Raw genomic sequence first — 15,488 nt, forward strand, 5'->3', positions numbered from 1 at the left:
GTTCGAGCACCATCTTCCCATTGTGCTTTGTTTGTACACTCATTCATGCATGGGCATCTGCTTGTAAAGGGCTGTACGAGCTATCCATGCTCGAGCATTCCTTCCATGGTACCATGTGCCCGCTTGAGAAGGCAGTTTGTAAACTACACTAGACTACACTTTGCTATGACATAACTTCCTAGTCCCAAGAGCTTAAATGGACACTCTAGGCACCAACACAACTTTTATGTATTTTAATGCTTAAAGGAACACTTCAAGTGCCACAACCTGCTGTGCTCATTGGCTGAGCGCTTTCACCTGGTCCTCTCAGATGCTCTGTGTTAATGATCCGATCATGGACTCATGGTTTGACTCAGTGGTGCTAATGGAAGCTCTATGCAGGAGGAAGTCAAGTACATCATCAGGGCCCTGTTAAGTTATTATATGATTTCCCTTGCTCTAGGAGAGCACTTACGGCAAGCTAAAGTGGTTATGGTGCTTGTTGTGTTTCTATGTATATGTAGCTGTGTGGTGGAATCTCGGTAAAATTAAATTTAGTAGGCCGAGATTACCACGTGGCATGTGTACGTGCATATGCTGACGTATCGATCAGTTGGTTGCACGAGGCAAGATACGATCAGTAGTGTACGGAGCATGTGCAAGAATACAGGATATAGTATTCCCCTCCTCCATTGTGCTGGACAAGCCATGCGGTCAAGCAGGAAGTTAATTCTTATTTGTGTTGATTGGTTAAGAGAATGTGCGGGTGGAGCTTAATATGGGAGGAGTTATGTGCCTATATAAGGAGCCTGCACTATTGTCCGGGGCTCAGAACTTGCTGTATTTTGGTGACATTAGTCCCTCTGAGTCCCGATCGGTGATCCAATAAAGAATCTCTTCCTTCCTGAAGAAACCTGTGTCCATCTCTCTGTGCTTGGCTTCCGTCAGTTTCTCCGGTATCATTTGGTGCATTGGCCGGGAAGCTCATCGTTCAACGGTAGCTGAGAGGCAGAGGCGTGAGACGGTCTATCTTTGCCCACGTTCTCTACGGCTGCACCCCTGAACTTCTGCGTGGACCTCCCTTCGTCTCGGCGCCACTGGTCTGTTGTCCAGGAGATCATCGGCCTCTACGTAAGAAGTGCTGGGGTGTCCCCGTCGATGAGTGTGAACTCAGGTTCAGGAACGAGGAGGTAAGACAACTGCTGTTTTAGACGGCAGACCCACTAGGGGTATACCGATTGTGCGGTAGGCCCATAAGGGGTTTGAATTGTGTATGGAATCTGCCCCCTCTGTCGGAGGGAAGGAGCGAAGGCGCACCGCTCGATCGAACGCTCTTTAGTCAGACCGTTTGATTTTGTTAGTCAGGCGGGGTTCTGGTGTAAATAGCCCTAGCCGGACACCGGTGTCTTGTCTAGACTAGCGTTCTAGGGTGTATATTTTGTTCGCTAGGTCGGAGGGACCGGGAGACTAAGCGGCGTCTGTGTAAATTCGGTTCGCTAGCTCTCAACCTATCTTGGCTAAGTGGGAAGGCGTGTAAATTTGGAACCCACTAGATTTTTTATAGTTATCGACTAAGAGGCGTCTGTGTAAATTCGGTCCTCTAGCTCGCTATATGTGGTGCTTGGGCAGTGTGGCTAACCAAAACGGATGTAGATAGTTTTAGGTAGTCCATTCAAGGTACTGGCCAATAGTTTAGTTGGGAATTGTAAATGTGTTAAAGATTGTTTAGTAAAGTGTATATCTTGTTAGATAGCGCGAGCTCAGCCGTCTAGCGAGAGTGTTAATAGTGTGTTGCTGTATCATAGTGCACGGTACCATAACCCTGTATATTTACTGACACTGTATATAAGTACTAATCACTGTCGTCCATTGCATGTTTAACACCATAACCACTAATAATTGTATTGTGACCTTAAATTGTGCTTTGACCTATGCTAACCGTACTGTAACCGCTATTTGTAAAAGACGATGTTACTGGGGTGTGTTATAGACGGGTAATTCATATATAGAGAATTATAGCGTGGGTGACTGTATAGTTCCGCCAAAGGGCATAATATTGATTATATAGTGACTGGTGTAACAGCTGTGTGTGTACGGGAATTCCCTGAGTGTTTATTGTGTTATTGTGTACGTTTCACTTGGTAACCGTACCACGTGGTGCTGTTGCCAGAGGAAACGGGTGTGACTGTTGAAAAGTACGTGTGCATAGTATTCGTTGTCAACGACGTTCCATTGATAAGTATGGGCGCGTCGGAGTCAACGATTCCGGATCCCTTAGGTTGTATGGTGAAGAATTTTAAAAAGGGATTCAAAATATGTGATTTTGGGGTTAAAATGTCTCCTGTACGTTTGGTCACTTTGTGTACTAGGGAGTGGCCTACTTTGGTTGCGGCATGGCCGCCACGTGGCAGTTTGGATCCCACTCTGGTACAGCGCTTACACGTGGCTGTATCCGGTAGGCCTGAACTTTACGGGCAGTTTCCCTATATTGATTGTTGGAGACAGGCCGTAAATGACTCGCCAAAATGGATTCAGACATGCCACGAGGAGCAATGTCGCCTCATGGTGGCTAGGACTTGTTTGTCCACTAGGACTGGTGTTAGGCCCATTTTGGACACGCCCCCTGAGTCCGAGATCCCTTTGCCGCCCCCTTACTTTCCTTTAAGAGAAAGTGACGCGAATGCAGGAAGTTCTATACCCCTCCCCTCATTGCCCTCATCCACTTCCGCTTCCTCCTCCAGTACAGAATCCACCCCCTCTCGTACTAAATCTCCCCTTCCGGAACCAGAACCAACCCCCATTAGATCTGAATATCCTGATTTGGCGCCACTTCAGACTTCCGGTCAAGCTTCTTCTAGCTCGACTCGAAGTGTTTTATTTACTAATTTTTCCCAAAACCAAGCTCCCACACCCTCATGTTTTATTACCCCCCGACCGGAACCTCTAACTGACGCCCCTCTACGTAGCCCCATACTAACCCGACAACTGACCGGTACCCAACAATTAAAACATTATCAGATGCCTCTTCGTCTGAATCCCGGGTCAGCCTATATCGATGCCGCAGGTCAAATGGCACATGCTGACCCAGTCTTCGTATATGTCCCGTTCACGACTACCGATCTCTTAAATTGGAAGACCCACAATTCCTCGTATACTGAGAAACCACAAGCTATGACCGATCTGTTCACCTCAATAGTTCAGACACATAACCCGACATGGGCTGATTGCCAGCAGTTATTAATGACTTTGTTTAACAATGAGGAAAGGACAAGGATTAATCAAGCGGCCATTAAAGCGCTAGAGGATAGAGCCCGTGCTTTGAATCAAGCCAATCCAGCAGCATGGGCCGCAACACATTATCCTAACACCGATCCCGACTGGAATGTAAATGGTGCTGATATGGTTCAACTCAGAGCCTATAGAGACGCTATAATTGCTGGCATGAAAGCTGGAGGAAAGAAAGCCATTAATATGTCGAAGACAGTTGAGGTGATTCAGAAAAGTGATGAAGCGCCCAGTGTCTTTTATGACCGATTATTGGAGGCATACCGCTTGTATACCCCCTTTAATCCGGAAGACGCAGATAATTCCCGAATGGTGAACTCCGCCTTTGTCAGCCAAGCTTACGGAGATATTAAGCGCAAGCTACAGAAGTTAGAAGGGTTTGCAGGTATGTCTATCACCCAACTAATGGAGGTAGCGAATAAAGTATATATGAACAGGGAAACAGAAAGTAAGAAAGAGGAAGAGCGTAAGATGCGTAGAAAGGCAGATATGTTAGCGGTAGCGATCGCAGGCGTAGATAGACGGGGCCCAGATAGAGGCGATAGTAAGTGGAATGAGGAACCTCTAAGTAGAAATCAGTGCGCATACTGTAGGGAAGAAGGGCATTGGAGAAATGAGTTTCCGCGAAGAGAACAGTATGAGAAAGACAGACCTAGGACAGGTTATGGAAACTTTAGAGGCAGAGCGAGAGGTAGAGGAGGTCCCGGAGGGAGTAATGGTAATAGAGGGAGCAATGGGAACAGAGGAAGTGTTAGGGAAGATAGGTATTTTCCAGCAGCGCAAAGGTCCCGCGATAGAGAAGGTAGGGACTTTGTAGGATTGGCTGACACGGTCATGGAGGATTGGCTCTATTGATACCGACCGGGCTCCATCCCCCTTGGTCGAGCGGAGCCTATGGTCGATGTATCAATAGGGGGAAAAAGGAGTGCGTTCATGATCGACACTGGTGCTGAACATTCGGTGGTGACTAATCTAGTTGCTCCTCCATCTGGAAGGACTATTACTGTGATAGGAGCAACTGGAAGAAGTGCTGAAAAACCGGTTCTTAAAAGTCGACTCTGTACATTGGGAGGCCACGTAGTAAAACATCAATTCCTTTATATGCCTGAATGTCCAGTCCAATTGCTGGGATGTGATATGCTATCTAAGTTACAAGCGCAGATTACGTTCCTACCAAATGGAACAACATCCTTAAAGTTTAATGGACCTTCAGGTATTATGACATTATCCGTACCAAAGGAAGAAGAGTGGCGACTTTATACAGCGTTGACTAGCCAAAACCCTAGGAGTGATGAATCCTTATTCAACATACCAGGAGTTTGGGCAGAGAACAACCCACCAGGACTGGCCCGCAATATTCCACCTATTAAAATTGAACTAAAACTTGGGGTTTATCCAGTGAGCCTAAGACAATATCACATCCCGCAGAAGGCTAAGAAGAACATCCAATCTTATCTGGATAAGTTCATACGGTATGGTATCCTAAAATTCTGTACTTCCCCCTGGAACACCCCATTGCTGCCTGTTCAAAAGCCCGGTACAGATGAGTATCGACCTGTGCAGGACTTGAGAGCAGTCAATGATGCGGTTGTTAGTATACATCCAGTTGTACCCAATCCATATAACCTGCTTGCTTTAATTCCGGGCGGGGCTACTTACTTTACAGTCTTAGACCTCAAAGATGCCTTCTTTTGCCTCTGAATTGCCGCAGAAAGTCAATGTATCTTCGCTTTCCAATGGGAAAATGCTGTAACGGGCTCAAAACGCCAAATAACCTGGACAAGAGTTTAAAAATTCACCTACCCTATTTGGTTCAGCTCTAAGTCAAGATCTACTGGATTTCGAGTCCATCCCAGGAGAGTGTGTATTGTTACAATATGTAGATGACTTGTTGATAGCAGCAGTTACAAAGGAAATATGTCAGCAAGCAACGCACGATCTACTACACATTCTCTGGAAGGCAGGATACAAGGTGTCTAGAAAGAAGGCTCAGTTGTGTTTTCCAACTGTCAAATATCTGGGATTCCATATCTCTGAAGGTCAAAGAATTATGGGGCCAGAGAGAAAAGAAGCTGTGTGCCAAATACCGATACCCAAGAATAGAAGACAAGTGCGAGAATTCTTGGGGGCAGCAGGCTTCTGTAGGATATGGATTCCCAGCTACGCGATACTGGCAAAACCTCTGTATGCAGCTATCAAAGGTACAGAGCACGACCCCTTCTTATGGACTCAAGAACAGCAAACGGCATTTGAAGATGTGAAGAAGGCTTTGATGAGTGCCCCAGCATTAGGTCTACCTGATCACACACGACCATTCTACCTGTATGTACATGAGCAAAGAAGAATGGCTGTGGGAGTATTGACACAGTACTTGGGATCATGGCAAAGACCTGTTGCCTACATGTCTAAGCAACTGGATGCAGTGGCCAGCGGACTTCCACCTTGTCTAAGAGCCGTAGCTGCAGCCGCCCTGCTAGTAGCTGAAGCCGATAAACTCACTCTGGGTCAAGAACTTTATGTACGAGTCCCACATGCAGTACAGACGTTGTTGGATTACAAAGGAAATCATTGGTTTAGTAACAGCCGTATGACCAAGTATCAAGCAATGTTGTGTGAAAACCCAAGAGTGCATTTAGAGACTGTAAACACCTTAAATCCAGCTACCCTTTTGCCACAACCTACTGAAAGTCAACATGATTGTTTGGAAGTAATGGATGAAGTATTTTCAAGTAGACCAGATCTTCGTGATTTTCCCATCCAGAACTCTGATGTTCAATATTACACCGACGGCAGTAGTTATGTGAAAGAAGGGATCCGCTATGCAGGATATGCAGTAACAACAATAGACAAGGTGATAGAAGCTCGGCCACTGGCGAAAGGAAATCAGCACAAAAGGCAGAATTGATAGCACTGACACGAGCGTTACAATTGGCTGAAGGTTTAAGAGTGAACATCTATACGGATTCCAAGTATGCGTTTTTAACCACTCATGCCCACGGAGCTTTGTATAAAGAAAGAGGACTATTGAATTCAGAAGGCAAAAAAATCAAGTACGCAGCTGAAATCCTACAACTATTGGAAGCAGTGTGGGAGCCGAAAGAAGTCGGTATCATACATTGTCGAGCGCATCTGAGAGGAGATGGTGATGTAACCAAGGGAAATCGGATGGCAGACAGTACAGCTAAGCGTGCCGCTGAATCGGGAAGACAGGAATATGTGGGGCATATAGCTGCTCTTATACCAACTCCACTGTCTCAATGGACTCCAGTTTATACAGCTCAAGAAGAGGAGTGGTTAAAGACTGAACCTGGAAAGTATTTGGAGAACAAATGGTATCAGTTAGAAGATGGAAGAATAGTCATTCCAGCATCACTAGCGGTAGAAATTGTCCAAAACTATCACAACGGGACACATTCTGGGAGAGACAGCACAGAAGAATCTCTCAGAAAACATTTCTACATACCAAGATTGTCCAACTTGACTCAGGCCATTGTACGAAGATACAAGATATGGACTACCCTGCTCTATAGGATCGGACAATGGTCCAGCTTTTGTTCATCAGTGCCTACAACAACTGACTCATATGCTTGGTATAAAGTGGAGGCTTCATACGGCATATAGACCCCAGAGTTCTGGTAAGGTAGAGAGAATGAATAGAACTATTAAGAATCAGTTGGCTAAAATGTGTCAGGAAACCCAACTTAAGTGGAACGTTCTCTTACCAATAGCTCTATTGCGAATCCGCAGTACCCCTACCAGAAGGATGGGCCTCTCTCCTTTTGAAATCATGTATGGGCGACCACCTCCCGTACTTGGTAACTTAAGGGGGGATTTGAGTCAGTTGGGAGAAGGAATTACCCGGCAGCAGGTTGTAGAGTTGGGTAAGACTATGGAGGAGGTACAGAAATGGGTACAAGATAGATTACCTGTGAATATTTATCCCCCAGTTCATAGTTACCACCCAGGAGACCAAGTGTGGATTAAAGAGTGGATTAATGTACCGTTAGGGCCCAAGTGGAGAGGTCCTTATGTTGTTCTTTTGTCTACCCCTACAGCGATAAAAGTAGCCGAAGTGACTCCGTGGATACATCACTCCAGGGTTAAACCAGCAGCAGTCGATTCTTGGCAAGTTACAGCAGATCCAGAGAATCCCTGCAAGATCCGGTTAAAACGCACGACTCAGTCGGAGTAACGAGGAACCTTGTGGATTATAAATTTTATTGTTACAGAGATTTGGTGAAGTGAGTGTTTAGACGGCCATAATAAAGCCTGTCCGCTCACCGACGTATAGTATATAAGCCAGGAAAGTCTCGAAGGGACTCCTGTGAAGACGAGCAGAACTCCATTCCCTGCAGCCCTTACATCCTGGAAGCTGAGGTGCCTTCGCACGGACGAAGACTGAGGATGACGACGAAAAATGTGTTCTTAATAATGTTGATTTATGTGTATTTTTATATTCAGGAAGGTAGAGGTACCGACACTCCTAGCTGTGAGGTATGCATTAAGACTACAAGAACAGGTAACCATATTTCCCAAACCCTAATTTGGCATTCACAATACGAGTGTAAAGGAGATGTATCAAGATGTAGATACCTAAATATAGAATATAGTGTGTGCCATTTAGGAGTAGGAGAACCTAAGTGCTTCAGTCCAGAGTATCAACCTCGTACAATTTGGTTGACTCTCAGGAATGGAGATCCTCAGGGGACCCTAATTAACAAGACGGTGTTAGAATCCGTACATTCTTCGGGTGTTCTGCTATCTGATGCGTGTAAGGCGATATCAAGTGGTAGAAAGCCGTGGAATGTATGTGGGGATCTCAGATGGGAGAGGACGTATGGGTCTAATGATAAATATATTTGTCCCAGTAGTAAAAATAAATATGTGAGTCCTAGATGCCCAAATAGAGATTATAACTTTTGCCCATATTGGTCTTGTGTGGGGTGGGCAACTTGGGGACAGACAGTAGACAAGGACATGATAGTGACTAAGTTGCCTACCAGCCCATATTGTAAGTCTATGGAATGCAATCCAGTCCATATACTTATAAATAACCCCGACAAGTTCTTAGATACATATGGTAATTTATTTGGGTTTCAAATATATGGGACGGGTTTAGATCCTGGGACAGTATTGTTTATAGGGATAGAGACTGATACGGTATCCTCCCAAACTCATCAAGTATACCATTCCTTTTATGAAGAGATGAGTATAGATAATAAGATCCCCCATAATGCTAAAAACCTGTTCATCGATTTAGCCGAAAGTATTGCCGGTAGTCTTAATGTTACCAACTGCTATGTGTGTGGAGGTACTAACATGGGAGACCAATGGCCTTGGGAAGCAAAGGAGGTAATGTCCGGTTCTGAGGCAGTTGACCAATTAATATCTACACAAGCCGATTATCATATGAGTGTTAGAGGTAAATCTGAGTGGAGATTAAAGACCTCCATCATAGGTTATGTTTGCATAGCAAGGAAAGGAATGATGTATAATACTTCTGTAGGAGAATTAACTTGTCTAGGGCAAAAAGCTTATGATGATGATACAAAGAATACAACTTGGTGGTCGGCTTCAAATGTCTCAGAACCATCTAACCCGTTTGCTAGATACGCCAATTTAAAGGATGTGTGGTTTGACCTATCCATCACATCTACCTGGAGAGCCCCAGCAAATTTGTACTGGATCTGTGGTAAGAAAGCCTATTCGGAGTTGCCACAGGACTGGGAAGGGGCATGTGTGTTGGGTATGCTCAAACCATCCTTCTTCTTGTTACCTATTGAAACAGGTGAGACTTTAGGTGTTAAAGTGTATGATGTGAATCATAGGAAGAAAAGGGGACCCATAGAGATAGGCGCCTGGGAAGATAATGAATGGCCTCCCCAGCGTATTATAGATTATTATGGGCCAGCCACGTGGGCAGAAGATGGTACCTTTGGTTATAGAACCCCTATTTATATGCTCAACCGTATTATACGATTACAGGCGGTGGTTGAGATTATTACTAACGAGACATCACAAGCGCTCAATCTTCTAGCGAAGCATAACACCAGGATGAGGACAGCAGTCTACCAAAATAGATTAGCCTTGGATTACCTTTTGGCAGTAGAGGGAGGTGTATGTGGGAAGTTTAACCTGAGCAATTGCTGTCTTCAAATAGATGACGAAGGGCAAGCAATAGCCGAGCTTACTAGCCATATGGTTAAACTAGCGCATGTGCCTACTCAGGTATGGAAAGGGTATAATCCAAGTAGTTGGTTTGGTAGCTGGTATGAGTGGTTTGGAGGGCTTAAGGCAGTGGTAGGTGGAGTCCTACTGATTTTAATGTTGTGTCTACTCCTGCCGTGTCTTATACCCTTAGTAGTTAGGTCTGTGCAAAGCCTGATAGAAAATATAGCAGAGAGAAAGGCTGCTGCACAGATAATGGCAATTTATAAATATGAGGCTCTAGATCAGGGAGAACCAATGCAGGAAGATGAGTGTTGAAGATTCACATCATAAGATAAGTCTGGTCTGGTTCAAGGTAACTTGCGGTGTATGCAAACTAAGGTTAAGTGATGCCTCAAGTAATTGTGAAATATCAAGAGGCATCAAAGGGGGGAATGTGGTGGAATCTCGGTAAAAATAAATTTAGTAGGCCGAGATTACCAGGTGGCATGTGTACGTGCATATGCTGACGTATCGATCAGTTGGTTGCACGAGGCAAGATACGATCAGTAGTGTACGGAGCATGTGCAAGAATACAGGATATAGTATTCCCCTCCTCCATTGTGCTGGACAAGCCATGCGGTCAAGCAGGAAGTTAATTCTTATTTGTGTTGATTGGTTAAGAGAATGTGCGGGTGGAGCTTAATATGGGAGGAGTTATGTGCCTATATAAGGAGCCTGCACTATTGTCCGGGGCTCAGAACTTGCTGTATTTTGGTGACATTAGTCCCTCTGAGTCCCGATCGGTGATCCAATAAAGAATCTCTTCCTTCCTGAAGAAACCTGTGTCCATCTCTCTGTGCTTGGCTTCCGTCAGTTTCTCCGGTATCAGCTGTATTTTTTGCACTGTAAGTTTGTTTATTTTGGGGGGACAATAACATATTTTGTAGCATTCTGCATCTTATGCTTGTCTCCTCTGCCCCCACAATTTCTATCCTAAAATTACTTCCTTTTTGTTGGTTACTGTGCCAGGGTTACATGTAGTCGCAGCTCCATAAGCCTTTCTGTCCCTCCCTTAAAGGAGCACTAAAAACTGGTTTTCCTGGCAGTAAAGGGTTATTAGCCCCCCCCCTCCCTCCCCCCCTCCCCTCCTCTCAGGGTCCTCCATCTGGGCTGAAGGGGTTAAAAACCCTTCAGCCAGTTACCTTAATCCAGCACCGTGCTCCCTCTGCGCTGGTGACCTCTCCTTCCCCTGCCGACGTAATCTCCGAATGCGCATGTGAGGCAAGAGCTGCGCGTGCATTCAAACCACCCATAGGAAAGCATTACTCAGTGCTTTCCTATGGACATCAGCATCATCTCAGTGTGATTTTCACACCGAGAATCATGAAAGCGCCTCTAGCGGCTGTCAGGTAAACAGCCACTAGAGTCTGGATTAACCCTCAATGAAAACATAGCAGTTTCTCTGAAACTGCTATGTTTACAGCAGCAGGGTTAAAACCAGGGGGACCTGGCACCCAGACCACTTCATTGAGCTGAAGTGGTCCTTTAACATAAATCCTTCCAAGTTTCATAGGTTTTAAAATGTGGTGTGTGGAGGTGAGACTGATGGGTGCGCCTGTCTGTGAAGCTGTCTCCTTAGGTTGACTCAAAGCTCACATACAGTCAATGTGTACCATCAGTAATATTTTAAAATGTGCTTGTTTCAGTGAGAGCCAATATACCGTATTTTTCGCTCCATAAGACGCACTTTTTTCCCCCTCAGAAGTGAGGGGAAATGTCTGTGCGTCTTATGGAGCGAATGTGAAGGTTTACTTACCTGTCTTGAAGCGTGGGCCAGTGTTCAGCGCGCACCGCGGTACTGGAACTTCAATTTCAGGTTCCGGTTTCCGGCGGGACTGAAAGGAAGTGCTCAGTGTGCACATTTCCTTTCAGACCCGCCGGAAACCGGAACCTGAAATTGAAGTTCCTGTACCGCGGTGCACGCTGTAAAGCCGGCCCACGCTTCAAGACAGGTAAGTAATTATGGGACAAGGGGAGGGAAAGTGCACTATGGGACAAGGGGAGGGAAAGTGCACTATGGGACAAGGGGAGGGAAAGTGCACTATGGGACAAGGGGAGGGAAAGTGCACTATGGGACAAGGGGAGGGAAAGTGCACTATGGGACAAGGGGAGGGAAAGTGCACTATGGGACAAGGGGAGGGAAAGTGCACTATGGGACAAGGGGAGGGAAAGTGCACTATGGGACAAGGGGAGGGAGGGACACTATGGGACAAGGGGAGGGGGGGACACTATGGGATGAGGGGGGGGAAACACTATGGGATGAGGGGGGGGAAACACTATGGGGTGAGGGGGGGAAACACTATGGGGTGAGGGGGGGAAACACTATGGAATGAGGGGGGGATTTCCTTCTTAAAATGAGGTGCGTTTTATACGCCGATAAATACGGTATGTCATGAAATGCAATCCCCTTGCGTTTTTCATTTTAATGTAAAGGGAAACCATTTATTGCACTTCCATTCAGAATATGTTTGAAGATTATATACAGCAGTATTATCTCCATATTAGACTGCTGATGGATTTTGGAAGAAATGTTAAATATATATTTTTTTAAAGTAATTATTTAAACACATTCATCATGTAGGGGAAATTTCTCAATTCTCTAGTGTATAACAATTCAACATATTTAATGTTTAGTGTACTTCTGAATGTTCTTGTATGTCCTTCTTTGGATCCCCACACAATTTCTAGCTGTAGCTGTAGCTGTAGCTGAGCCTGTGATTCATTAACCCTTTAATTGCTTGTCCCAAAGAATCTACGCAAGAAGATTGGTTCTAACACTAGACCTCAATCGAATTCCATACCTTGTCCTGACTTAAAATTTTTGTTTAATATCACCTTCCAATTAGTGACTGAGAGGGGATTATCAAATCCACAAACAATGTGCAAAGGCATTAACTTCAGACAGTTCTGCTCAGTCCAGACACGGATAAGGCACACATTGAAAATGAGAGACACAAACCGTGTAAAACACAGCAATACAATATTGGGAAATGATCATTCCCCTTTAATATACAAGTATTTTCAGATTCACGAAGGGGTTACTGAGATTACGTTTTGAGCTTCAGCATGTCATGATAAAGCCAGGCTCCGTTTTCACTCTGACACGTGAAAAACTTAGGCAAGTAGAAATTTGCCCCTGGTAAGTATGCCATGGACTCGCCAGGCTTGTAATGGTAACAAACGTTTAAAGGAACTCTTTCTGCTCTATTTCTGACTGTTTATAAAAGTGCTGACCTCTATAGAGATCGGCATCTTTATACAATTTTGCTGAAACACCTCCCATTTTTTTCTGCTTCCGTTAGCTCTGTGGAGCTCTGGGCTCCAGTGCGTGCCTGCCTTCTCCTTCTTAATGAGCTGTACCATCGATCATTGAGCAACTCCAGTACAGCTGGCTTCTCAATGAGAACCTATGATTGGAATATTCCACGGCACAGATATGGAAACAGGGGAGGGCTTGCAATGGCCACAGACAGGTTTTTTTTCTTAATATTTACCTCCAAAGAAAACATGCAGAAGGAATACATATATGCATGATTTGTTTGCAGGTGTATTCTACTTCTAATAAAAAAACAAAAATGTTCTTTAAATAAAATAACATTTTCGGTGTAGTGTTCCTTTAGGCCTGGCTAAGAACATAAGACTTGACTTTTATGCTTGGTGTGTTTATCAGGTACTGCTTTGACTCTACAACCAAAGCCAAGGAAAGCTGCCCATTGGCCTAGTTGACTTTATTTTTTTTACATTTTTTTCTTTCTAAATACCTGAATATAAAAATGTAGACGCACGCTATCTCTGATAATTTCATTCACAGGTGGGGTAACAGGGTAATATTTACTGCGTTTGCAATTTCTGCAATCATTTTACTGCATTCTTATATTTCTGTTTTATTTTTACTAGGTAAAACATCCTCCAAGAAGCTGTCCAAAAAGGTAAGGAAATGTTGCTGCCCCCTGCATCCCCTCCATCATTTTAGTAGAACATGCCTTTTTTGCTCCATAATAAAAATTGGGCTAGATTTTGCAGAACCTATATTCATTATTATACAGCCACGGAAGGTTGCATATTACTGAAATCACTGATACATTTATGTTTGTATGTGTATTTTTAGGATTTTGAGACCATGTTGTCTGAAGCAACTAAGGCAAAACCTGGAGAAACATTTTTCAGAGATCTGGGAGATAAAGGTAATGCTACCATTTTCTTTCCAGAATTGTATAAACGTTTGGAATTGCTTGCACCTAATGTGCACTGTTCAGTGATTTGAAGTGGCCATGTTGCTAGGAGCGTTGGGCAGCATGGTTTACATACAGTGATATTTACTGTTACTGCTGAAGCTCTAACCCCTTCATCAGCAGCATCAATAGTACGTCATAAACCAGTCCAGAACAAGCCAGCTGGCTAATGTCAACGCTCTGCTTATTCTATGCACCAAAAATGTAGAAATAGCCACTAAATAAGAAGAAAATATGTATTATAAGAAGCAATTTTGAAGAAATCAGATCCAATTTCATTTTTGCATTGAGCTTGCAGAATCTCTAGCACTTGAATAGATATCTTGATGTATCCAATTTAAAGTCTCTCTCCCATTTGTCAATCAATCTTCGGCATAGACCATTATGCATAGGGCCGGACTGGCCATCGGGCAAACCGGGCAAATGCGCGGTGGGCCACAATAGCCATGGGCTGAGGTTGACCGTCAAACACCAGCTCTGCTTTGTGTCTTCATGGGCTGTTGGGGAGGTCAGCATGGGCACTCTGACATGTCGTGCAGCCCCATACACCGCAAAAAGTGTGATGAACTGTGTGACCTGACCTCTCTCTATCATGGCCAGCATTAAAGGGATAGGCATCAAAACAACTTTAGTTCAATGAACCAGTATTGATGTAGGCATTATGCACCTGCAGTCTCAGTTCTCTGCCATTTAGGAGTATAATCCCTTTGCTTCTGCCCATGCAGCCATAGCCATACCTCAGCTTGCATGAAAACAAAATGGATTCATTTTCAATCAGATGTTAACTTACTATAGATGTTTTTGTCTCCTGCTCTGTAAATTTAACTTAAATCACACACACAAAGTTATTTAACTTCTAAATGGCAGAGAATTAAGCAATGAGACTGCACGGACATGCTCTATATACTAAAATGGTTTTATTAAGCTGTTTTGGTGCCTATAGTGTCCCTTTCAGTTTTTCAGTAAATTGAGATTCAGTTGCTCTTCTCTGTGATTGGACCAGACGGGTTAGCCTTCGCACCCCACGTGCATCAATAAGCTGTGGACGCTCATGACCATGATGCCGTTTTACTGGTGGTCTTTCCTTGCACCATTTTAGGTAGGTGCTAACCTCTCCATACCGAGTACACCTCACAAGACTTTTCATTTTGGAGATGCTCTGACCAAGTCGTCTAGCCATCGCTATTTGGTCCTTGTCAATGTCACTCAGATATTTTTGCTTGCCCATTTTTCATGCTTCCAAAACATGAAATGTAAGAACTGAATGTTTGTCATGCCTAATATACATGCCACCCCTTGACAGGTTAATGTTATTCACGTCACCTGTCAGTGGTTGTCTCACATCAGTGTATGTATCAATTCTAGGTTCTTTGCAAGTTTGTATAGATTCCACATTATGTCACTGAAGATAATTTCCATTCAGCTGCATTGAATACCAGGTTGCCATGTGCATCATTCAAAGTATCCACATACACTGAAGAATAATTAGTTACATTTTGCTAGTTCGTTGGATTTTGAAACCATTCCCAAAGCACCACAGACTTTGTCATCATGCCGGCTTACATTTGCTTTTGACAGGAGTGTTTTTTTTTTATACTTGCCTATGCTGCACTCTCTCCCCCAGTAATAAAACTGTGAGCATCGTCTAATAGGATGAGGGAAAGAGGCAGCTGGGACGGAACCCAGAAAGGTAATGGTTAAAGTTGCTCATTATTGCAAGCGCACTCATGACAGTTTAGCTCCTCTATTTTGTGATAAAGGTTATCTATTGTTTTTGCTTTC

The 15,488-nt window shown here is 44.2% G+C and overlaps 1 protein-coding gene across 1 annotated transcript in view; it reads left to right on the forward strand.

The window, feature by feature from the left end:
- Window positions 1-15,488, forward strand: part of MICU2 (mitochondrial calcium uptake 2) — a 284,103-nt gene that overhangs the window by 186,751 nt on the left and 81,864 nt on the right. Inside the window, exons 3-4 of the mRNA XM_063429809.1 lie at window positions 13,372-13,403; window positions 13,583-13,658. Coding sequence (XP_063285879.1) covers window positions 13,372-13,403; window positions 13,583-13,658 — 108 coding nt within the window. The remainder of the gene's footprint in view (window positions 1-13,371; window positions 13,404-13,582; window positions 13,659-15,488) is intronic.

This window comes from Pelobates fuscus, chromosome 1 (assembly GCF_036172605.1).
Source record: "Pelobates fuscus isolate aPelFus1 chromosome 1, aPelFus1.pri, whole genome shotgun sequence".
Taxonomy (NCBI): domain Eukaryota; kingdom Metazoa; phylum Chordata; class Amphibia; order Anura; family Pelobatidae; genus Pelobates; species Pelobates fuscus.